This window comes from Zonotrichia leucophrys, chromosome 1 (assembly GCF_028769735.1).
Source record: "Zonotrichia leucophrys gambelii isolate GWCS_2022_RI chromosome 1, RI_Zleu_2.0, whole genome shotgun sequence".
NCBI lineage: Eukaryota > Metazoa > Chordata > Aves > Passeriformes > Passerellidae > Zonotrichia > Zonotrichia leucophrys.
In genome coordinates this window covers 79412304-79437332 of record NC_088169.1, presented here as the reverse complement: position 1 = coordinate 79437332, position 25029 = coordinate 79412304, and the positions used below count along the sequence as shown (strand labels likewise).

The window sequence follows — 25029 nt, the reverse complement described above, 5'->3', positions numbered from 1 at the left end:
CCAGCCTGACCCGGCCCAGCGCTGCCGTGCGGAGCCGTGCCCGCCATGGCCATCGCGCACATCGCCACCGAGTACGTGTTCTCCGACTTCCTGCTGAAGGAGCCGCCCGAGACGCGCTACAAGGGGCTGCGCCTGGAGCTGGCGCTCGACAAGATCGTCACCTGCATCGCCGTGGGGCTGCCGCTGCTCCTCATCTCCCTCGCCTTCGCTCAGGAGGTCTCCATCGGTAACTCCGGCGCTCCCCTTTCCCGGTTCCCGGCGGCTCCCGCGGCGGACAAAGAGCTGTGCGGCGGCGGAGCGGAGCTCCGGGCGGGAATGGGGCTCGGCGGGCTCGGCTGCCGGCGGGGCTCCCGCTCGGAGCAGGGCAGGGCAGGGCAGGGGGCGCCTCTGGGCCGCGGCAGGGAGCGCTGCTGCCTTCCCGGAAAGCCGCCGTCCCGGAGCGCATCCCTGGCGGCAGGCTCATCCAGGTGTGCTGGGCTGCCCGGCCGGCCTTCTCCTCGCTGGGGCATTCCCTGGCCGCTGCCGTTCTCTCGACACCTCCCGAGCAGGGGCTTTGTCAGCCCAGCGAGCGCATCTTCTGCCGTGGGAGCGATGGGAGCGCCGAAGCCGCGCTGCCCTTTGTTTCCCAGCGCAGTTGGGAGCGGAGCTGCCAGCCGGGATGTGCTAGGGGAGTGCCCGTGTGCTGCCGCTCCGGGTGTTGGGCAGTAGGATTCGGTGTCGCTCAGCTGTCGGGAACAGGTGCCACGGGGAAGGGCTGCCAGAGCTCTGCCGTGCGCTGCGGGCGGCTCGGTGGGGCTGCTCACCCGCAGGACGGCAGTGGGAGAGCTCCCTGAAGCTTTCCGCTGCTCTTCTGCCCTCCTGCAGCTGCTCCCGCTCGGTTGTCAATTTCTGCTGTGACTCTATGGTAGATGAAACTATGCTTTACAGGTAAAAGGCCAAGTTCCCCAATTATTTTACTATCTTTTTATTTACCCACCTCCCCAAGTTACAAAAGTGATCATGCAGCAACCTTTGGCATTAGGAGTGGAACTAAATGATCTTTGAGGTCTCCTCCAACCCAAGCCTTCCTATGGTTTTCTAAGAATAGCACTATATGAATGAAGATTTCAAAGGTCTATATGTAATGCTATCCATTTGGAGAAAGAGGTGAATCACAGGATTTCCAGCCTTTCATAGAGATAGTTTGATTTGCTGCCTGCACCTGTTTATTGGCATTCAGTGTTATACACCTGATCTCCATCATCTGCAGGATTGAGCCAAGTGAATGTCAGGAGAGTGGAAACTGGAGTGCAGCTTTGGATGAGTGGTGAATCTGTGCAAAGCCATTATGAGTAGCATTAGTCAGATACCAGATTGCTTGAGAGATAGGATGCCCCAGATTGCTGTATTTACACACAGCTACACCCCTATTGCACCGGATTGCTGTGGCACACAATAACTGCGCAGGGAATTGAAGGACAACCGGACTGGAGACCAGATCTGAGTCCCATGGCACCTCTGTTCATCCAGAAACTGGATGGACACATCCATGTTTCTGCACTCTAACCTGCTTCTTTTAGTTTTAGATCTGCTGCTGATATAGGCACATTTCTTCCTCTTCAAGCAATTAAAAAGAGAAAGTTTGCCGTTCCATACAGCAGCTTGTATATGGGCCCCTTAATTCTTCTTTCTGCTTCTGCTCTAGAATTGCTGGATCCAGTTTGAAACAGTGCCTGGATACCAATGTTTCTTTTATTTCTTTCATTTTACTCCCTTACACAAAGATCAAACACACAGTTGAACTGCAGAGTTCGGCAAAGTGTGCCTTTCTTTCAGATGAGTTAAGTTCTTGTCTTTCAATTATTTCAAGTTGAATCTGTGAGTGCAGTAGATTCATAAAGCAAGAATAAAAACAAGGGCTGCATCTTGCTAGTGTTTTTGTTTATAATCCTGAGAACCTGTTAGAAGGAAACAGTGGGTTGAAAACTGAGCTTTTTTAGTTGAGAAATAAATATGTAAATAACTATGAGAAGTACTTGTCACTGTTATTTCCTGGCAGGGGTGAAACTGCACCACGTGGTGTCCATACAGAAAGTGATAGTGAAGCAGCCACGCTGCTGGGACAGCTGTCACCTATTTCCCACACACTCCTTGCAGCTCAGCAGGCTGGCTGCTTGTGGGACAGCCCAAAACTGCTTCCATTAAGGCATTTGGGGGAACACTGAGGATTTTAGGGGCTGGAAATGCCTGGTTGTCTGTGCTGTCATTTTCAGCTGGCGATGAAATAGACAGTGTAGTTTGTTTTCAAACACTTTGTGATATAATCATCCTCTGAAAAAGCTCAGGAGTGCTAAACTGAGTAAAACTGTCAGGGTTCATTTTTAGGTCTGAAAAAGAATAACTCAGAGGTGGGTGTGAAAGTGGTGGAAATACCTGCTCAGAGTACAAAAACTGAACACCCTTTCCAAAAATGAATGCTCAGCTCCTATTTCTGTTGGGATAATTGCATTCTTCCCACCTCAGGTTCTCCTGGCACCTCATACTGTCACCTTCCCTTCTTGCTGTGCTTTCCTGTTCCGTTGCAGCCTGGTGTCAGACACCTGCAATTTCCCTCCTACACGTGGTTGCTCGAATTGTGCAAATTTATTAAAATGTTTGCCAAGGCTATGGAAGTTTTCTGAAGCCACCAAGCAACTTTTAGTTTTGATGGGAGTTTCAGGAAATAAATGAGATTCCAGCTGAATCACAGAGGATTTCTCTGCTGGAGGTGTGGAAAACTCAGCTGGAGCACCCAGCCAGTGAACAGTGCTGGAATTCTGGGGTTAGTGCCTGCACCCTGCTTTGGCATTCTTCAGGAGCAGGAGGAGAACTAACCTGAGTGTGCTTTTTTGCTATATTTTAGAAACCCATGGTCAGTTATAGTTTTGTGAGGATTTTAAGCTGGTTCTGGTAGTAGTTAAACAGTGACTGAGCTATTGTCTGCTATCCCTGGGAATCTTTGCTGCTTGAAATCCTGCACCTGTTACCTCTTTGCAGCTAGACCTTTTTTTATACAATTTTATATAATTTTATATATACTGGGAATGGGAAAATGGAAATAACGATAGGATTGTGTGTATTGTGCTGTACATGTATATTCCTTATACTGTGGCTTGATATTATTTCCTTATATTATTTAGCAGTTCTTGGGTAAATTATACTAGAAGTGGTCAGGTAGTGTGGTAACAGAAACCACCTAAATGTAGCTAAATCAGCAATTCTTCTTATAAAGGGGAAAAAAACCCTTGAAAGATGGGGCACCCTCAGCAGTGTATGAATGAGAAATGAAAAGAGTTTTATCTGTGCCATTTTTAGTAAGAACAATTCTGAGTCAGAATTGAATTCCAGTTTCTGATCTCAGATTGTGAGTACTGCAAGATGTACTTTTTTACTGTAAGCACTTTGGCTGAAAACATAGATATTTATTCCCAGGGTGCTGCTTGGAGCAGGATGCTGCAGCCCTAAGCAGGTACAGTCAGATGAGCAGAGAGGAAATCAAAACAAGCTGCTTCATTTTGGCCTCTGCCAAAACTCAGCTTAGTTCTGGGAAAAATATCAATGGCTGTCTCGGGTTGCAGCAGAAAGAAAAACAGATGTGAGAGCTGTCCACTCAACATCAAATATTTTCATCTTTTTCTGTAGGAAGGCCAACTGTGAGCTGCTCATCTGTGCTTGTCACCAAATGATGTTTGACCTCCTGCATGCAGCAGCTTCAGGCACAGCTGTGCAATGGGCAGCATTCCCTGCAGCCTGTGTGGGAGGTGATGCCTGGGGAGGGATGAGAAGGGAGGGAGAGAGTGGACAAGAATGGAATTTTGTGGTGGCCACAGCAGCCCTTACGTGTTTGGTTTGGGTGTTGGTTGTGCATGGCTCACAGGTAGCTGGGATGAAGGAATCCAGGTGTTTTAGCATCTCTGCAGCTGGCTTATCACTTGTGGCAGGATGCTGGGCTGGGAAGTACCAGACCATGGGCCAACCCACAGCATCTGCATGAATCTGTCAAAATGGAGATTGGTTGCATTAAAACCATCTTATTTCCCACTGGTGCTCTCTGGTGTATCTTGCCATGCTGGAGGATGCTCAGAGGTGGGAAGGTGGAGCCTTGCCTTATGCTCTGCACACCACAGGGTTAATGTCCCCATTGACCACTCTGGACTTGCCCAGTGGTGACAATCCTTACTTGCCCTGCTCTTTTTCCACCTAATTTATGGGCATCTTTTTTCACCCAGTTTTTTGGGGTTTTTTTCAGTTTCCATCCTTGCAGTTGGCTGCCTGTGGGATTTAAGGTGCTTTGGCTGGCAGAAAACGCAGAGTGAAGGGTGTTAGTGGAGAGCTCTGGATGCTGCATCCCAGAAGCTTCTGTGGGAGCCACGATAGCATCAGTGCCCCTTACTGCATGTCCAGCTGGGCCTGGATCTCTCTAGATGAGTTAATCATGTGTCTGAAGCAGTCATGAGAATAAAATGTGTAGAAAATGAAAAAAAAAACCTAAACAACTGTGAGACTAAATCACAACAAATATACTGAAAAAATAGTCTTAACTCTCAAACTGGGTTCCTTTCCTCTCTTGTTTGGTCCTCCCTGCTGATGTCCCTCTCCTTTCATGTTCCCAAGTTCCTGGGGAGGCTCTTGGGGAATAATCCTGTCTTGTGACTTGCTAAGAGCTGGGGGCTAAATTGGGTTGGGTGTAATTAAGCCAAGGACTATTACTGTGGCAGCTGCTGCTGGAGCAGGCTGTGCGCCAATGGCTGAGGGCTGCACACCTTGTTTGATTCAGCAGGGCGCTGTGAGACCCAGGGCATTAGTGAAGAACTGAGACAGCAAATGCATTGCCTCAGCCCAGAGCAGCCAGGCAGGCTGAGACCCTCTGTCAGAGAGGGGCAGATCCCGGCAGGATACACTGTGCTGCTCTTTGGCGTGTCAGGAGTGCTCAGGAAAGAGCACAAGTTCCAGCATCAGGCACAGGCCTGCCTGGGCAGCCAGGGCAAGCTTGTAAAAACATTTGCTTTAATATCAAGCTATAAACTGTCATTGTGTGAGCATCTTCAGCTGTTGGTGAGATTTTTTTCTTTTTAATTCCTATAGAGCCAGCTTTACATTTCCTGTGGAAATGATGGTAAGCTGCTTTAGCTGCCAGAGTAAATGTAAAAATCATGGGCCTCTGGTGTTGCCTGAGATCTGGGGTACCACCCATGTTGGCAGGGAAGCTAGATGGTCATTGTCACTGTTTTGTAGTGCTTCTCCTTGAGATGAAGGGAAACTCTTTGTTTAATGGTGTGGTGGAAATCTCAGTGGTGGAAATTTAATTCACAATTCCTGTTTCCTGTGAATCAAAAAATTTATCACTCTGAAGTCTGTGCTTGATAAATGCCATCTCTTTTCCCGCTGTGCGATTTTGTGACTTCTCTGAGGGGTAACTTGCAGCCCTGTAGAAAGAAATATACCTGCTAATTTCTCTGACCCACTTCCTTAAACATTGTATCACCTGAGCTTTATACTCTGCTCCTGCTCCATTGCCAAAGGACCCCTGGGAGGAGGTTCTTTTCTCCAGTGCCCCCTTTTGCTCCATACTTTCTTCTTCAACGGATTCTGTTTCTCCCAACCTTCTCCTTGGCATGCATTGGGATTCCTTTTTTTATTCTTTAAAATACTTTTTAATGTTGGTGTGGAGGATATATGTTGGATGGTGCCTGGCAGTCTGCATTGTCTATATGTGCCTTGATTTTCTTGCTTACGTTTTTGTTCAGTGCCTACTAAGGAGCATAATTCTTGCTAGATGAAGTCAGATGTTTGAGTATCATGGCAAGTTCATTTTGCCTTGTGGAAAATTATAGTAAAAATTAATGGCCAGGTTTTCCTCCAAGCCTATGCAAATCTTCTTGCAGTAACTGCAGTGTATTAGAACCCAAATAATTACTTACTGAAGGTTCAATCCTGTCAGCTGCAATCATTTGATCCTGGCTCAAGAAAAATAGTTAAGCCTATGATTAGCATTGATTTTTGACTGTCCTGTCTGTTAGCTGCAGTTTCTTAATTAGATGTGTAAGTCAGCAGAGAGGTTTTGAGCCACTGGAGAGGAAACCCGTCTGGCTTGCTGGCTTTACCCTCTCTTTTGTGAAGGATGCAGCCAGAGGGTGCTGATCCCTCAGCTCCTCCTGCCTTGGACCCAGCAAAGCACTCCAGTACTGAACAGGGATTCTCCTTTCAATCTGAGATTTCCTTGGGGTTCTGAGAGTTTCTTCTCATACACAGATTTCCTGCATAGGAGCTGCAGAAGAGCCAGTTGCAGGGGAAGAAAAGGTATTCCTGGTAGAGATGTGGAGGCAATAGCTGGAAGTTTGTTGGCAAAGCACCCATGAAGAGGCACCACAGCTGCGTGGGGTGACAGCTCATCCTTGCTGTGCACTGGCTGCAGTGACTCAGCCTTGCACTCTGCACTCAGCCTGCAAGTAATTCCTGCTGCAACAACCAGCCCCATCTGTAATCCTAGCACTCTTGGAAAAGTGTCATTTCATCATATGTGGCTGCACACCTGCTGCTGCCTAGCTTTCTGAAGCTCTTTTGGGTGGTCTGTGTTTAGGACAGCCATCATAAATGGCATTTTTTTGTCCTCATTTCTTTGCAAAAGTAAAGGACAAATCCCTATTGCTCCCTCTCCAAAGCTAATCAGGAAATGATTACAAAAAAAGTCTGTTGCCAAGAGTAATGATAAATTGGCCAAAGACTGTTGTGGCAACTGCTTAACAAATGCAGTCTTTTGTTATTCCTCATCCTTCTTGCTTGTATATTTTATCTCCCTGTTGTTATGGGCTTGTTAGCTGCTTTTCTCTTTCCCAAGCTATTACTTGCAGGAGCAAGGGAAAGGATTGGCTTCATGTCACCAAGCCAGGAGGCTGCTCCTGTGATAGCAGAGGACCCTTAGCCTCTCATAAGCTAGCCCTGTGCATAGCTGTGAGCACAGTGGGTCTGTGGAAGGCATGTAGCCCTGTGCCAAATTTCTCTAATAGAAACTACAGATTTTCTTTTCAACTTCCTCCAGAACAGTCCAACATAAAATAAATTATCTCTCTATATATACTGCTGTTACTCCTTTGGAGGAGAGAAGGAAGGAAGGAAATAAAAGATGGGAAATGGTGGCCATTTTCTGAGGCATGTAATGGTCTGTGTTTTGTGTGGATGATGCACAAAAACATCTTCCCTGTATAAGTCCTAACTTTAGTACTGTCACTGCAAAGTTGTAATTCGAATTAACAAGTGTTTACAAACAGGACTGCAGTCAGATAGTTAAAAACCAGTCCAACAACTGGAGTGCCCCCTGCTTGAGGGTGAGCTCTATGTGCTTGGCTCCCAGGTCAGGTTTCCAATATCCCTGCTGGAACACTGGGGGTTGTGAGTGATGGTCTCTGCTCTGCTGCAGCACTGGCTTTGCTGTAGCTGTTCTGGTAGGAAGCTGTGCACATGACATTTTGGAGAAGGAGGCTGGCTGCCTTTTTCATCACGAGTTTTGGAGAAGAGGCATGCCTGCCTTTTTCCTCACTTCTGCCTTTTAAACACTCCATCACTTTAAGTGGTGTTCCAACTGTTAATGAGAATGAACACATGGAATGTGTTTCTTTTTGTGGATGCACAAACATGAATAAGACAAAGCATCTTTCTGAACACTCCATTGCTCTCCTTTTGAAAGGGTCACTTGTTTGCTGCTCCACACTGGGCACAGCCACCAGCAGGAGATTGGTTAAATGATGAGAGCAGGGCATGAATGGTCCCTATCTCGTGGAGAGCAGACATTAAATGCCTGCTTTTTTCTTTGTTTTCTTTCCCCCCCTTTTTTTTCTGCAATATATTATTTCTTTGGTTTCCACAACTAATGGAAATCATCTGGGAAACAAAAACTCCCAAGGCTTTGGGGGAGTGCAAGTGCTTGTGTGGTACCAACTTTGCTAAATCACATGAGCTCTGTTCTGGTAAACAGTAACTGGTTTTCATAAGGGAGACTTGTGGCAGGTCAAACCATGGTGATCAAACCATGTCCTTGTGATACTACAGCCCTAGAAATAATTATAATAGTGACTCATATGGAAAGGCTTTTATTCATAAAGCTCCTTGACTATGCTACATTGTGAAGAGGCTGTACAAGTTACAAGGCGAATGCAGTTGGCTCCTTTTCCAAAAGAAGTTGTTACTCTCTGGAAACTAAACTAGAAAAAAGGCACAACAAATGACACAGGCTTGCATTACATACTTACTCCCATAAAGCACACAGAAATTCCATTAGCATAACTTAGATTAATGTGTTCAGGAGAAAAAATTATAGCACGTTTTCCCCTGTTGGTCTTTTGATATTGGCAAAAGCGTTGGAAGTGTTGCTCTTAGAAGAAATGTTCATGGCATGGCCATGTCCACTCTGTGTATTATTTGGTGAAATGATTGTCCTGTTGCAACATTTATGAAAGTCTGGTGGAAATGTATTTGTGCTGGGGGGATTGCTTTCACTGTCAAAGCTTCAGAAATAAAGTTGAACCCCTTCATCCTGTTTTACTGGCATTACCTGAGGAGCCACTGGTGCTCCATGTCCCATCACCACTTTTCCTGGTTGAAGTATGCTGTGGGAGGAGTGCCTGTGACTAGCCAGAGCAGAATTTGACCCTAAGGCTGGTAAATAGTTGCTCTTGCTGTCAGCTGGGGCCTTGATCTTAATTTGAAGCTCCTGAGCAGCTGGAGAGGTCCTGGGAGTAAATGGGAATGACAGTGTTATGCATAGTCTTGGACACAGCACATCACTGCACCAATGAGGAGGGGCCTGGCATTCCTTGGATGTGTCTGGGGCCACGATTTCTCTGCCAGAAATTACAGGGGGAAATCCTTGTTTTCACAGATATAGCTTGAAGCCCTCCAAATAATTTGCAGTCTCAGAGGCAGGAGTGGCAGCACCCTGGGAAAACCTGCCCTTCCATCATTGCAAGGGCTTCTGGGCTGCAAGAGTGGTGTTTGAGGTCTTGTTGCAGTAGACATGTGAGCTGCAGGTTGTGCTTTTGGGAAGTTGTGACATCGTGTTATGTGATGGCATTTGTTGCCTCGGGCCTGATGTGCTCACACTTTGTATCTGTCAGTTCCCTTTGGCCAAACTTTAAGTGTTTGTGAGTGAGATTAAGAGTTAAGTGCAAGTGAGAAAGATCTTAAAGGTCACATTTCCCACAAGACTTACAGAAATAGGCCTAAAAGATAAGTGTTGTACTATGCTGTCTCAGCCCTTAGGGACATCCTTAGATGGATCCCTGTGGGAGTTACAGCCTTTGGGGGCAGTGGGAACTCAGGACCCTCCTCCCTGCAGAACTGCTGGGCCTCGTCTGGTCACTTAACCTGATAGCTTTGGGTACCACAACATATTAAATGGGAGCTCTTCTTCCTAAACTTGTTTTCTTCTTTTTTTTTTTTTTTATATCTTTTGAGGCTGCAATAACCTTTGCTTTGTTTTCCCAGGTGCTCAGATAAGCTGTTTTGCACCCAGCTCCTTCTCCTGGCGACAAGCTGCTTATGTGGACTCCTACTGCTGGGCAGCTGTGCAGCAGAAGCAACCATCCCACAACAACTTAGAAAACATACCCCTGTCTCTGCATAAAGTATGTATAGCTCTCCATCTCCTGGCAAAGTTATTCCCACATAGAAACCTACCTTTGCCTCTCTTTTCTGGTTTCTCTGCTCTGCTGTAGTCCTTGCCTTTGACTTGACTCTCTATTTTTAGAATGTTTTCTTTCCCTTACTTCCAAAGAGGGAAGTACTAGAGAAAGTAATTTCTGCCTTCAAATAAAGGGTCACCAGTTATCTGACACAAGAGTAATGTTAATGTTGCTGTGTTGCTCTGGAGTGGATGCTTCACCTGGCTTTAGCCAGGAACTATTTTAAAACTGGATTACAGGACACAACAACTGCCTTGATGCTTGTAAAAGCTTATTTTAGAAAAACAGGGAAATAAAAACATTTTATATTTTTATTGTGTTACTCTTGCCCAGTTGTGCATGGAGAGAGAGACTTGTGGCAGATAGACATTTTGGGGGAGATGAAATTAATCAGTGGTACCAACAGGTTTAACCCTGTCTTCAGCTGCTCTTCTGCATGTCTGCAGGCCAGCCACGAGCTGGCTTTCATTGCCTCAGGTAAAGCAGTATCATATAAAGCACAGAAAGAGATTTATTTTATGGGTTAAAAGTGCAGTGGGTTTTAAGATACTTGAGCTGGCTCAAAGCAGTTGCTGAGGTTTGGCAGGAGTTACACACTGGGTTAATGCCATGCCAGTGCCTGGAGCTGACTCAACTCGAGAGGCAGCTTTGGCCTGCTGGAGCAGTGCTGATGCCAAGGTAAGAAATGCTTGTTGGGCTCTGCAAATTTGTTGTCTGCCTTCCTCAGCCCTTGTATTACTTGCCCCAGCAAATAAACCCCTGGTACCTGGGAGCAGAGGAGAGCCTGGTGCTAGAGGGAGCTCAGGTATGAGACTTGCAGCACCTGTATTTCTGGCTTTTGCTTCTCTATCCTGAGCCTCAGATTTTATTTTCCAGTCATCTGGTGGTATAATCTCTGAGGGGCTATTCAAGGCTGATTTGTTTGCTGACTCAAATCATTAATTGAGGATTTACATTTGGCTTCTCCAGTTAGCTCCACTGATAACCTTGACCCATTAGGTATGTGTTTCATGAATATTAAAGCCAGACTTGTTGGTTTCTAGCCTGAACTCTTCCCTGCACAGTTAGGACTCCACTTCAGCCAGACCTTCTACAGAGGCCAGTCGAAGCTACTGGAACATTTCACAGTGCTGGGAACTCCACCTGCAAACCTAGATATTTTGCTGCCCCTTTCTCTTAAAGGAATAAGCTCTTGTTACCCAAATTTTTTGTGTTGAATTTCATGTGATAGTTACCTGCTGATAGCAAGAAGTCTGCTTGTTTGCCAGCCACAAATAGCTTAAGCACTCATACTTTTATGGTGCAACCCATGTTAATTTGCTGACTAGTGCTGTATCAGAAATTGCTGCAGTTCTCCATGACGTGTATGGCGTATGATGTTTCCTTGTAAATGTCCTGCAGCCTGTCTGCAGGAAGTGCATCTGCTCAGCTGAGCCAGGGGCTGTTACAGAGGCTGGTGACTCATCTTCCCAGATCCATGATTAGACACCCACCCTCTGATCCACGCACTGGGAGCTGCAGATGCTCTTTGGAAGTCAATACTAACTAATATACTTCTGGTTGTTCATCAGCCTCCATGCTTTACAAGTTTACACGGAAGGAGGGGCACTACAGCTGTTTAACAGTGAACTTAGCTCCCACTCTGGTGTCTGAAGGCTGCTCTTTGCATCCAGGGCCAACAGCTGCTCAGTGCTTGGGATCACTTCTGCAGGAAGACTTGGGTTCTCCCCCCACCACTGCACTACAAAGTATGCACAAGCTCATTGCTCTGCAGATTTGGCTAAATAATTATTTTAAAAATGGCTGGAGCAGAGCCTTTTGGGAGCACAGGGATTAGGTTAAGGAGAAAATGGAGACTTCCTGTACTCAGGTCAGTGGTTAGAGGAGACCTGACTCTGCATCTACAGCAATGCACACAGAGGGACAGCAGGGGTCATTAGGCCCAGTTCTTCTTAAAACCTCACTTAAAACTTTTTTCTTGCTTTCTGGGAAGCAGAGCTTTTATTTGCAGGGCATCTCGGATTCTTTCCAAAACTCTGACTCACTTAGTATCTCACTATATTGGCATGCTGGAAGGCTCCATAAAAAACACTTAAGGAGGCATTATATTAAAGTTTTGGGGCAATGAGATTGTAGGCCCCATTACCGATTAAAATGGATGGGTTTCCTTCTGGCATGCTCTCTGTGCTCTGGCAGAAGTACTGCCTCCTGGGGCAGGGCTCAGTGTGGTACAGAGGGAAGGAGGAGCAGGGAACTCTTTGGTGACAAAGCCAGCATGTAGTAACCTGCGCTGCTTTTCTTCTCAACATCTGGTTGCTCTGGAGGATTATCAAACTCTCCAGAGTTTTTTTTTTTTTTACAGAAAAACTGAAACCTTTCCATCTCCCTCCTGTTTCAGAGTTCAAGTTTGCTCTGGGATTTTTGGTTTTTTGAACAATAAAATGTAAGTTTCAGTTCTGGGCACTCCCTAAAGCTTGGCACCTTTACTGGTTGTCCTTTCTGCTCTAGGAGGTCTCTCCCAGGGGTTGAATTTATCAGTTTGGAAGCTGAAAAGGACCATACTGCAAACTTCTGGGTTCTTTGACTCTCTAGTGGTCATTGTGCTCCTAGAGGGTGCCCAGGACCTCTCCCCATGGAGAACAGGAGTTCTGAAATTTCCAGTTGTCCTGGAAACTCCTCACACTGGGTAACCCTCAGCAGGAAGCAAAATGAGTTGTGTTCTACAGTGCACAATTCAATGAACAAAATACCTGCAGATACATATAAAGAAGAGACTGTGGTAGGTCCTGCCTGCATTTTTAATTTAATGCTAAGATTTCCTTCTCTTTGTCAGTGAAAGAGCTGTCAAAATGATTATATGGCTGAGTCCTCTGACTCCTCTTCAGGTTTGTCATTGAGGAAACTTACTCTGGTCAGGCTTCACTGTTTTGTTGCCTCTGTTTTCTTATGGGATTTTCCATTCAGGTTTAGTTCCCTTAAGAGGTTTCTTGTGTCTGTCTGAAGTGTCAGAACAGAGATGTTGGTTTCTAGACATGAGTGGTAAAGACAGTCAGTGGTGATGGGGATGGAGGAGTTTTGTATTTGCCTGCCCTGTGCAGGCAGTTTGCTTATTGTCTCTAAAGATGAGTGTTCCACCTGACAAGTTATTTTGGTAAAACTTGTCTTGGTCCTTAACTGGAAGGAGAAGAAAAGCTTTTGGCCATGTAGTGGAGGAGGAGAGGAGGGGACTGCACTGTGAAGCCTTTTTAATCCATAGTGCACAGAGGAATTTATGAAAACTCAAGCAAGAGAACAGTGAGCATCATCTTACCAGCTCTTGATAGCAACCAAGCAAGTTGAGGGGTGGTTGAACCCGGAGTGATGACCACTTCATAGCCCTGAAATTTGGATTGCTAGGATGGAGCTGCCTATGATCAAGAGTCTTCTAGGGATTTTTAAAATTACTGTATGTTCTAGTCTGCTATTAACTGGGGAGAAGCAAAGAAGATAAAAGTAAGCAAAGAAAAAGTATAGGCTGTTCAGAAAAAGGAGATTTGTACTCACATGAAATGCAGGCAAAGAATTCATCTGACTGAAAGACGAGACCTTCACATGTGGCACAGCCAGAAGAGGTCACTTGTCTCACTCAGGTCTTTCAAAGTGCAGGACAAGTGCTTTGGGACCTGCTGAGAGTGGGTCTGCAGTCTTTGTATGCGTGAAGTGAGATTATGTGAAAACCTTTACTTTTCATAAAAGAAGTAAGATTTACCATGGACCCTTGAGTTGTTTTTTGAGTCACTTGTCTGTGAATACGCCAAAACAAACCTTGGGGTTATTATATTGAAGGTACAGTTATAATTGAGATTTTTACCTGGTTCTAGTGACTCATTATTTGTACAATTTCTTAATTGACTCAGGGCTCCTCATGTTTCACCTGTAAACCCTTCCCAGAGAGATTAAGAGCTGTCAGAGCAAGGACACCCATAGATGTATTTATAAATGCAGATGCATTTTGAAGTAATTTCTTGAAACTGTAGCGCTAGAGGAACTTCATTCTGTTGCAGATGGAGTCATCCACTTCACTCATAAGAGAGAGGCAACGTGTTGATCTATAGCAGTGAGTTAACACAGTTCAATAAATGTGAATGTGACAGTGGTTTATCAAGGTTCAGTGATACACTACATTATTTAGTGCATGGAGGATAGAATCAAAATTGTTGGGGAGACCCTCCTGTTGAGTTATGAGGTTCAGAAAGAACTTCTTTGTATTTTAAACTTCTCAGAGGGGAGTTCAGATGTGGATAGGTTCAAACTTAGTCCCAGACCTCTCTCTCAACAGTTAATGTCTAAAGGTTTGTATGTGCACTGTCAATCCTTTGAATCACTTAGCTAAGATTTCAAGCATGCTAATAATCACCTACAGACCATGTGTTACAGCAAGGAGTTTCTCAGCCTTGAGGAGGAACCTTGAGAGGTATCCCTGCTCAAGGGGAGAAGCTGGGATGCAGTCTGTAGCCAAGCAGGAAAGCTTAACAGGCCCAGGGCTGCCCGCTGCTTATGGAGTGTGATGTTGGTCTTGTGTACACCAGCAAGAGGCCTGGGTCACTGCTCCTGGCAGCCCTTGACTACCACGTTGCCATATGTCCCCCAAAGTCCAGAATAAACTGGATACGGCCATCACAGCCTCACTGGTGATCATGGCTTGAGCTAATTGAAACGGGAGAATGCTTTTGAAGCTGTACCAGAAAAGAAAGTATGTAACAGGAGGGATAAAGGTCACATAGGGTTTGAGATTCACTGTAGGTTTGGAGACAGGACAAGATCTCATTTAGAATAATCAGTCATTCACAGCTGTTTCTGCTGAGCACCAGTGAGACACCTCCCATTGCTGCAAAGAGGAATAGGGTCATATCCAGAGGGAATTTAAAGCCTTTGCTTCTGGAAATGTTAATTACTGCCATTAGCCTGTTTGGGGACTAGTGCCTCTGCTTGGGCTTTTTCCAAAATTGGAAATGGAGAGGGAGACATCTCACCATGTTCATGTATTTTAATGAAGGCACTTCAGTGCTTCATTCTTTTAATTGTCTGCCAATTAATTTTTCTCAAAGCTGTTACCCAGACCTGTGCAGCTCAAGTTTTGTGCTACTGTACTCAAGTTACTCTTTGGCCATGGTCAGGTAGGTGGAAGTCAGACTGCTTTCAGTCACTTGTATAGTGTTTGCCCAGAGGAAATAGGGACTGAAGATACAGTAAAATTAGAAAGCTGTTGTTTTCTAAATACCATTAAAGTTATTTTCATCTTCTTGCGGCCATTTTTATCCAGACCCTGGCAAGCTTTCTGTAGATTAGGTCCTTGAAAATGCCCTTTGCATCACTCCAATTCCAGCTTTTTTGTTTGTTATTTTTTTGCATGATAAAAGCATATTTGAGGTTGTAAAGCACTTATTTTAAATGCCTTTTAAACTTCTTTTCTGTGTATTTACTTCACCTTAGCAGAATTGAAGCTGGAGACAGACTCTTTTGTGCTTTAGTCTGATTTTATCTTTCACCTTCAGGGGAATGTGATGCTTGTGCATCTTCAAAAGACAGTTTTGTGATTCCACCACTTTATGTGCTTCTGCAAATGGACTGCTCAAATGCCTCTTCTTCCTCTACCCATGCACGTGTTCTTGCTGAACAGTGGCTGAGTGCTAACAAATTTACTTAAACAGCCTGGAATGTGCACAGGGCTCAAGGGCTTGTCAAGTGACGTGACCTGCAGCAGTACAGGGGCAGCCTCTTGGCTTCCAAGTGCTCTGCCTCCTTGGGAGCCTGCTGTTCCCCGCTGTGTGCCATCAGGATAAGGGCCAAGCAAGGCAGGAGAACCTGCTTCCATCATACTAGCATTCAGAAGCTCAGAAAACTAAAGGGCACTGCAGTTTGAGTCCCTGCTGCACACACCGCTCCTTTTATTAGTCTCCTACTGAATATGGTGAGAAGGAACTTGATAATTACACAGCAAAGGAAAAACTGAGCTTCACTTCTGGGCCTGTATTTTTCTCTGGCATACCTTTGACCATACAGATCTTGGGATCAGTGACACTTCCTTCTGCATCAATGCCCAAACTACCCAAGACTGAAGGGGCACTTCCTCCTTGTGCCCCTTGTTCGGCGCCTTGGGAGCAAATAAACCATAAAACCATAAACCATAAAAGAAAGGCTGATGGCACGTGGTTGTCTGTGCACAAGTACCACAGAGTCCTCTTCTTAAAATGGGAAGTTATTATGTTTGACTGTCAAATGTAGTCAGATGAGCTGGACAGCCCAAGTCTATTGCTCTAGAGCAATCTAGAGAAGCCTAGGACTCATGCCAGATGACTTTGCATTTTCACTTCTCCTTGTCGTTCAGGACCTTAAATGTTAATGATTCAAAACAATTTGCTGGTTATCTAAGCCTACTGTTAACAAATAGAACAATCATATCTTTCATTTTTAAAAAAGCCAGGATTTGAGAAGGATGGAATTGTGCATCAGGTGCTGTGGAAAAGATGACAGATACAGACTTTTGTTCGCAAACAAAAAGAGCTGCACTAATGATCGTGTACTGCCCTGGTTTGAGACTATTCAGAAAAGAGTTGCACAGAGTTCACTTATGCTGCAATGAACTGAGCTTTGGGAGTGATGAGAGCCTGGCAAGAGGAAGCCCAGCAGGTGCATAGGAAATGTGCCTTTTCCCAGCAGTGTGATGCTCTAGGTGAGGAGGCAGTGGTGAAGGAGCTGGGGAGAGGAGGAGGTGCAAGGCAAGATGGCAGAGGCTGGTTTTTTAAGGCAACAGCCTAATGAGGGCAGGCTAGAGGGGGACATCTGGGACAGGGCAAGAGGGCTGTTGCCAATGTGCTGCACAAGTGCAGAATTCTTTTAAGCTATAAAGGAAGAAGTGGAGACTGGAACAATGGAATTTTGGGGCTGTAACTCCACTGTGAAAACTATCTTGCCTCTTACCACATGTCTTGTAGTGCTTGGGTTAAAGAGATCTCTAGGATTATATGGGATACTGCTGATGGCGTTTCCAGTTTTGAGGGTCAGAAAGGGAATTAATGAATCTTCTTATGCTGCTAAAATTTGAAATGAGTGAGTACTAAATCCAAGCAGTGTAAACAAAAATAAGGTATATACATTATATATATATATATACATATACATATATATATAACATAACTAATATATTTTGGTTGCTCCTTACTGAATCAAATGTGTCTTTGTTGTTTCTTTCCCCATCTGGCACCAGTGGAAAGGGGCTCAGAGGTGTATAACGCAGGTGTAAGTGAAGTCAAACAGGCTTTGCAGCTATACAGGCAATGTTAAGCATTTGTTAAGACCTATGGAAAATGTGTTGCAGCAGCTTAGAGGTGCTTAGGTAAGTATAAGATGGGTTCAAAGACAGATCATTTCTATTTCTACATAATACAGAATTCAGAGGACTGATAGAGCCTGGATGTGAAACCATGAAATTTTGGGTAAACCGAGGTATCAGGACTCAGACCTGGTGGGATTGTCCACAGAGATAAATAAGAAGATCAAATTCTTGTGTTGATGATGAGATGTCCAGAATGCATTGGACATACCGGAGTTTTACATCTCAATTGGAAGGTCTGCACCTGGGAGAAGGAAGATGGTCTGATGTTATCTGTTGTGTGCAAAGAGGAGGGAGAGGCAGTGGTGAGGGCAGAGCTCTGCACAGTTTTTATGGGCTGCTGTGGATAGGGGAAGTCAGTCATTTAAGGTCTAATACATCATACGCATTCCTACTGCCAGTAATAACACAGGGTTTTGCTTTAATGGTAGGTGATATTAGAAGTAATTTTCCTGAATAAAATGTTCCATAACATCAAATTACTTTGTGCATGCAAAACTTTAATCTCTCTCGATTAATACAAACACAAGTTAGCATAGTTATATTAGGCCTAGATTTTCATCTTGTTAAATACCTGCAAAGGTACGTGTAGCTTTTCCACTTGCAGTGATTAATGACTTCAGTTCAGGCTTCCTCTAAAAATCTCCACTGGCTTTGCCAGTGAACGTGCATGGGCACATGGCTGTAACACTTGTGTTGTCTTACATCTGTTTCATATTTGTTCAACTAATTCAAAGTTCCTTATGAACTGATGCTAGATTGGAGTTGTGTGCTTGCTAGCAAAGGTTGATTGTAATGAATTAGAGGTTGGCTGAATTTGCAGTACATTTCATTACAAACTGCTTGTCTCTTAGATCTTAGATTCTGTCTCTGTAAGGGTAATGTTATGTATGATTTTATGCTTTGAATATAATGTTAGAGTACATAGAAACACCATCTTTCCTGCAGCTGGGAGGAATTAGAGCGACAAGAACTACTTGTTGATGAATAGAAGAAAGATGGCAAAACTTCAAACTTGTGTTTTATACCTGCTTCAGCCCTTTTCCTAGGCAGCTGTGACCATGTAAGGGCTGACTTCTCAGTGCTGCATTGACGCCAGACCATTCTGATGCTGTGTGTTGGTTTCCATTTAGGTGTTACCTGAAAATGTTCAAATACCCTGAAGTGTTACAGCCACACTTACATCTTTTACAGTCACTGGATGCACTCTGAACAGATGTGTGTTTGCAGGCAGAGGCAGAGCTGTAGCAGCTCTAGTCATTAACCTCCTGACAGCAAATGGAAAGCAGGAGAGGTTTTGCTGGTATTTGGTGTGCTTTAGTTGCTATGAACAGTGGTGACACATTGGAGAGGGAGAGTTAGGTGGTGCTGTCTTCTGCTTTCAGTCAGCCCCTCTGATAGCTGCTTTGCTGTGCTGTTTGTTTTTTCCCCAGGTTAGTGCTGTATTTCTCAGTGTCAGCTCCAGTGGTTCTGAATATGCAGAAATTGTTATCAGGATCCCAGCACCTTTATTCTGTGTGCTTTTTTTTTTTCCCTTTGGTGGGGAGAAGCTCTAAGCAGCAGCAGAGTTACTGGAGCTGTCTGAAAAGAGATTTTGCTTCCCTGCATGTCCCAAATAATCACAAAATTGGGTTTTAGTAGAAGGATTTAAATAAAATTACAGGGATTTAGTAGGCCTCTAGGAAATGTAATGCTTATGGGGAATGATGGTGATTGGCTGACTTATTATTTATGCAGGTGAAGCCTAATCAGGGTTTTTTCTCCCTGCAGTTCTTCCCATACATCCTTCTGCTTGTTGCTATCCTGCTGTACCTGCCATGTCTGTTCTGGCGCTTCACTGCAGCCCCTCACCTTTCCTCAGACCTGAAATTTATTATGGAAGAACTCGACAAAGCCTACAACAGGGCAATCAAAGCTGCTAATAGCATTCGAAGTGGAGACCCCAGGGACCCTGCTGACTTGATTCCAGCTGCTAATGAGAACTTGACACAGAGGTAAGATCTTGGGGCTTGGCTTTCTCTACTCTTCAGGTTCATAGCAGGTGTGACATCTGTACCCACTTAGAAATTTATTGCAAGGGTTTGAATGGTGACTTGACACAATTTTAAGTTTAGTTAAAAGAAAAAAGATATCTGAAATGATTACTTTGGCCCTTGGAGCTGGAACTTATAACTTTCTTTTTTTAAAGAAAACATGTAATGAGCTCTTCAGATGACTTATTACCTGAGATGTTCTGATGTCTTTAGTTGCAGTAGGTGTTAAGTAGTTTTGCCCTCCACAGTGTAAGAAAAGAGATACTTCAGTCCTCAGTGCTCAGTGTTCTTGACAGTCCCTTGCACACTGTCAAGTTACTTGTTATCTCCTGTTCTTTAAGATACAGGTCTGCAAAGCTTCTGATTAGAAAAATGATTAAAAACTCAAACATCAAAACCCACAAAAGCGACACCCTCCCCCCCTTCTGATCAGGTTGGTGCACTGTTCCAACCAGATCCAGTTCCTGCTCCCTTGTAGGGCCAGGGTACCTGTTTCTCTCTCTGTGCTTACTGCACCTGTTTTGTACTGGAAAGGAACAGAAATATTTTGTTCCCATGAGGGCTATGGGTTTTTCCCATTTTCCAGTGTTTGAACTCTTTTGTTTCTTAAACAAATTTTCTGTATTAGAGTGTTGATATTTTTCATTTGTCTGTTATTCTATTGGTTTTCTACTGACTTCAATAAAACTACCCTTGATTTACATCAATAAGAGGATGTGAACATATTGGAGTGAGTCCAGAGGAGTATTATCAAGATGATTAGAGGGATGGGACACCTCTCCCACAGATACAGGCTGGGAAAACTGGAGTTGTTCAGCCTGAAGAAGAGAAGGGTCCAGGGAGACCTTAAAGCACCTTCCAGTACCTAAAAGGGATATTTACAAAAAAGACTGGAGAGGGAGTTTTTAGAGGGGCATGTAGTGACAGGATAGGGAGGAATGGCTTTAAACGGAAAGAAAGTAGGTTTAGATTAGGCATTAGGAAAAAATTCTTCCCTGTGAGGATGTTGAGGCTGGCACAGGTTGCCCAGGAAAGTTGTGGATGTCCCACCTTTCAAAGTGCTCAGGGCCAGGTTGGATGGGGCTTTGAGCAGCATGGTCTGGTGGAAGGTGTCCCTGTCCATGGCAGAGCACGGGTGTTGGTTGGAAATAGATGATATTTAAAGAACCCTTCTAATGCAAACCATATTGTGATTCTGTGATTTTTAAGAAGGGTTTCAATCTTTTATCTCATTTAGAGTACTAAATTTTGTTGATATTTGGGGTGGGTGAATGTTGCAGCATCTGATCTATATGATTTGATGGATTTTTTTCTTTCTTTTTCAGTTTGTGGGAAATATCTGAAAGCTACTTTAAATACCCAATTGTGGAGCAGTACCTGAAGACAAAAAAGAAATCCAAGTGCTTAATAATTAAATACATTACATGCCGTTTGCTCACACTAGTAATTATTTTCATTGCATGCCTCTATCTGGGCTACTACATCCGCCTCTCCTCTCTGAGTGATGAGTTTCTTTGCACTATCAAAACTGGGATCCTTAAGAATGACACAACTGTTCCAGAAGTGGTTCAGTGCAAGCTTATTGCTGTTGGTGTCTTCAAGGTACTCAGCTACATTAACCTGATAGTCTATCTGATGGTGATGCCCCTGGTAGTGTATGCAATGTTTGTTCCATGGAGGTGGAATTCAGGTGTTCTCAAAGTGTATGAAATCCTGCCAACTTTTGATGTTCTGAAACTTAAGTCAAATCATTTTGATGACTTAAGCCTTTACCTCCTCTTTCTTGAAGAAAATGTGAGTGAACTTAAATCATATAAATGCCTTAAAGTGCTGGAGAACATTGCAGTTTCTGAGAAGTTTGATGTCATGCAGCTTTTGGTAAACCTTGGTACTATTAAGACTGATACCATAGATGGGAAGCCAGGGACTGCTGAGTTGGAGAAGCCTGAAGAAACAACTACAGAAGAGCTGGAAAAAGATGCAACAGAGTTACAAGGTAAGCTGATCTAGATGTGTATTCCTACCAAAACCTTATTAATATATTCTGTGAGGTAATTCTGCTTAGTCCTTGCTCTGTAGCCTGCTGTGTAAGTGCTATAACCTCAGAGGTACGTGGTGGTGTAAGTGTGTGGCGCAGCTGAACCCTGGGTTGTTTGTTGGGTTGGTGGTCCTTGCTGACGTCTCTGCTCTGGCACTAAGAGGCTTCAGCTGTTTGAGCTTTACCTGCCTGAGACCCCCCTGCACAGCAGGAGAGCTCTAGGCTGGGTTGTGCTTGAAGCAGCTCCAGTGAGAAAGCTGGTGGGTTCAGGACTTTTCTTCAGAAGCTGGCTCCAAAGTGCAGCAACTGCTGCTGCTGCTTCTATGCAGGATTTGGCAGAAGTCATGGGTGCATATAAAAATAAGTCTGATGCTCAGAAATGCTGCTGGCAGAGGAGCAGGAAATGACAAAAGAAGGGAAGTGGGACTGGGTCAGTGACCATGCTCCTGTTCCTGCGTTCATAGAGAGCAAGGAAAATTGACTGTAAAGAGATCTTTATCAAAATGGTCCAAGTCAGTCTGGATTGGTGCAATGGCTCTCTGGATATCCCATCAGTTTGCAGACATGGTCACCTTGAGCAATCCCTCATATACAATGCAGTCTAGCATTCTGTCCTAAAAAATGTGGCATACCTTAATTGTGAAACCAGTTCCTTCCTCAAGTGCAGAATTAGAGAAGCCAAACATCCAGGGAGAGGTATAAACCAAAAGTGATGATGATTTAAAATATTTAGAAGTTTACCTGAGTATGTGAGCACAATGCAGGGAGAAAGTTAAAGAACTGTTTTAAAGGTAGGAAAAGAATAAATCTATTCTCTCTTCAGAAAGCTATGGCCTGTAATTAATAAAAAAGAGGCATCAGTACCCAGGGGTTAGCTGTTCCTGTACTTGAGTCAAGCAGTTGTGGTAGGCTGAGATTTGGAGAAGTCAAATTGTACAACAGGAGAATTCAGAACAAACAAGCAGAATTCTTTTTGAACCAGAAGAACCCCTTTTGGCAGCCATCTCTTGTGCAGCAGCTTGGAGTAATTCTGACAGCATTTAGTTTTCCTTTTAAATCTGTCCAGTTTTGAAATGACAGGTGGGTTTGGAAGTGAAATATAAAAGCCTGAGGTGGAGATCTGGGCTCAAGGAGCTGAAAAGTTAATAGAAAATATGACTCATTTTTATCTGAAAGCAGAATTTTTGAGATTGTTTTCACCTCATGAAAACACTTCAAAGATTTATTTCTGTCCAGATCAGAGCAAGCTAATGCTTGAAGCGCTGTTAAAATGGATTGCAAAAAGAAGCTGCTGTGTTTGTGACCAGCTCAGACTGGTGTGGCCCCTCTCCTTCTGCCTGGGGACAGCTGCAGGCTCCACACCCATCAGCAAAGCGTCGCCCACACCTCATCATCTTTTCCTCTGTCCCTTGTGGTGTCAGCATGTGTTTGTGAGGGGCTGTGCCGGCTCTGGCAGAGCGACGTGCAGGGCACCCTGGTGCTGGGCGTGGGGGCTGGAGGCGGCTCGGGACAGGCAGCAGTGCAGCACGGGCAGGGTGGCGCTTCCTGTGTGCACCACGAGGTGTTGGGTGGTTTGGTGGCCCTTTCTCTTCTAAAGCTTTGCCTTCTCCTCAGTGCTGACAGACCGTGATGCGAGTGGCAGTGCGAATACGAGAGAAGACAAGAGACTTCGCCAAAGGCTTGTAGATTCTTCGTGCTGATGCTTCCCAGCTGCAGGAGCCCATTCCATGGGAAGGCTCCTCCGCTGCACTCAGTGCAAGGTGCTGCTCTTTAATGCCTGACAGTTCCCCAGAGGCCAAACTGGTTTACAGACTGTTTGTTGTATAATAATCAGGAGTCATGTGCGTGAAAAAGCACGTTGTATGCTTCCGTTATTTATTAAAACAATCAAACCACACACAAGGAGGAACAAGAACAAAACAATTCTGTTGTGAGTAGCAAGTGATGTGCATTGAATGCAGTTGAAGCTGGCAGCTGGACAGAGCTCGCTCCATGCTGGACAGGGATGGGAACATAACCCTGCAGGTAGCAAAAAGGTATGACCACTGATTGCATTCTGAAGTGTTGCTCTGCAGCAGTGGCCGTCTCAGTTCTGGGGTTTAAGTAAGGTAACTTTGGGCTCTCTGACCTGGAAAAGGGGGGCTGGGGTTGGGGTTTTACAGTGAATCTGGTTAATCTGTCCTGGATGGTGGCTGCCACTGGTACTGGCTGTGTCTTCATGGGAAAAATAGAGGTTACTCTGTTCTGCCTGAGATGTCTCTGTTAGTCATCCCAACATTCATGTCTGGGATTAAGTACTTGACACTGGTGGAAAAAGAAATACAAGCAGTTTTAGTGTTAAGAAGGTACTGTAAATATTAGGGATTTTGAGTTTTCTATGTATTAATAAATTAATAATGTCTTAATAATGTTTTTACAAAATGTAATGATGTGTAAGCTAAGTGTTGGTTTAATTTCTATCCCTCAATTTTTTTTTTGGTCTTAGTGTCTAATAAATCCGCCTTGGAGTTTTGGACTCAAGATCAGTGAAATTGGTTCTATTTTTGTAACGGTTTATTGAAGTTGTTTTGTAATGTTTTTATGCATAGAATTTTTCTCAATGTGTTTGTAGTATCAAATGCAGTATTAGTTGTGGTGTTTTCTAAACCACACTTGAGAAGACAAACTAACTTGTATTAAAGTAGCACCCAAATGCCTCAGCAGAGCCAAGTGCCCAACAGCCAAGGTGAAGTAGATGTGGATAGTGTGACAAGTTGTTCTCCCCCACACACATTGTGACTGGATTTTAATTAAATATCCTTAAGTGTATTGGAAGAGACAAAATAAGGGGGAGTGTTTGTACAAAGGTTTGTTATCAGACCATTTGGAGAGAGTAGGATTCAGCTTTAGTGTTGTCTTTTCTGCCCAAGACCTCAACCTTCACTGAGTATTAAAATGACCTTTGTCTTGAAATATTAGATGTGAGGTGAGGTGAGGTGGATGGGGAGAGTGAAGCACCACAGTGGCAGTGTATATCTTTCACAAATGCGATATACTGACTTGTTTTTCTGTATTGTCCATGAAAGTGAAATGACTTACCTGTCACCTCTTCCAAGCTGGCTTTTTAAACAAAGGAGGACTTCTTTTATGGCTAGGTAGGACTTCCAGTTTCCAGTTCCTTAGTGTCACCCACTTTTGTGCTCTCATCTGCTAGCATTCTCCATATGGTTGTGGGTGAGGGGCAAACAGGAGTAACTGGTGGTACCGTTTTTGCACAGAACTCTTCATGTGCTGCAGCAGATTTCAGAGATTGTGCCCATACTTGAATCTGGCAGCTGCTGTGAACTGAAGTGGGTCTGAAGCCGAGTGGATCTGAAAGTGCTGCTGTGCTACACTTAGGGCTAATATTACAAGAACTCTTCTGTTTTCTTATGGCTTTCAACTAAGACAAGCCTTGTTTTAAGAGAAGTCTTTCAAGCCATAGTTTTATGCTACCTCTGCCCAGGACAGCAGCACAGCTGCAATCCTAATGTCTCTTGCATAACCAGCACAAAACAGGGCTTATGTTGGACACTGGTGGTCCACACTGCTGAATTTTACTGCCATAATTCTGCCATGAAGCCTATGATCCCTTTGACCTTCCCTAGATTCTGTCTGGCTGTGCTGATGTGTTGCTGATGGTCCTTTGTATATAGGCAGTGCCAGGTGCACACTGTGCATTGTATGTCTTGGACAAGGAGCTATAGTGCAATACTAAGATTTTGTGATGTGGATGTGTTTGAACTGTTTGATGTAAGTAGACTTTCCAGTCTTAAAATTCAAAGCTCCTGAAAGCCACATGTTCATGTTTCATGTTGGATATGTACCTAACTTTTTACTAATTCCCCTTTTGTATTAAAAAATATGACTTGC

At 44.3% G+C, this 25029-nt stretch overlaps 1 protein-coding gene across 1 annotated transcript; it reads left to right on the top strand.

The window, feature by feature from the left end:
- Window positions 1-25029, top strand: PANX1 (pannexin 1). Its single transcript, XM_064718855.1, has 5 exons — window positions 1-226; window positions 9499-9638; window positions 18838-19061; window positions 20426-21096; window positions 22753-25029. Exons 1-5 carry the CDS (start codon window positions 46-48, stop codon window positions 22836-22838), a joined length of 1302 nt encoding a protein of 433 aa, XP_064574925.1. The 5' UTR covers window positions 1-45; the 3' UTR covers window positions 22839-25029.

Bases quoted from the DNA above. Each gene is read 5' to 3' on its own strand.
- PANX1 (XM_064718855.1), top strand. From the start codon at position 46: ATGGCCATCGCGCACATCGCCACCGAGTACGTGTTCTCCGACTTCCTG. The intron at 227-9,498 runs GTAACTCCGGCG...TTGTTTTCCCAG, and splicing joins CGCTCAGGAGGTCTCCATCG to GTGCTCAGATAAGCTGTTTT. The intron at 9,639-18,837 runs GTATGTATAGCT...TTCTCCCTGCAG, and splicing joins TACCCCTGTCTCTGCATAAA to TTCTTCCCATACATCCTTCT.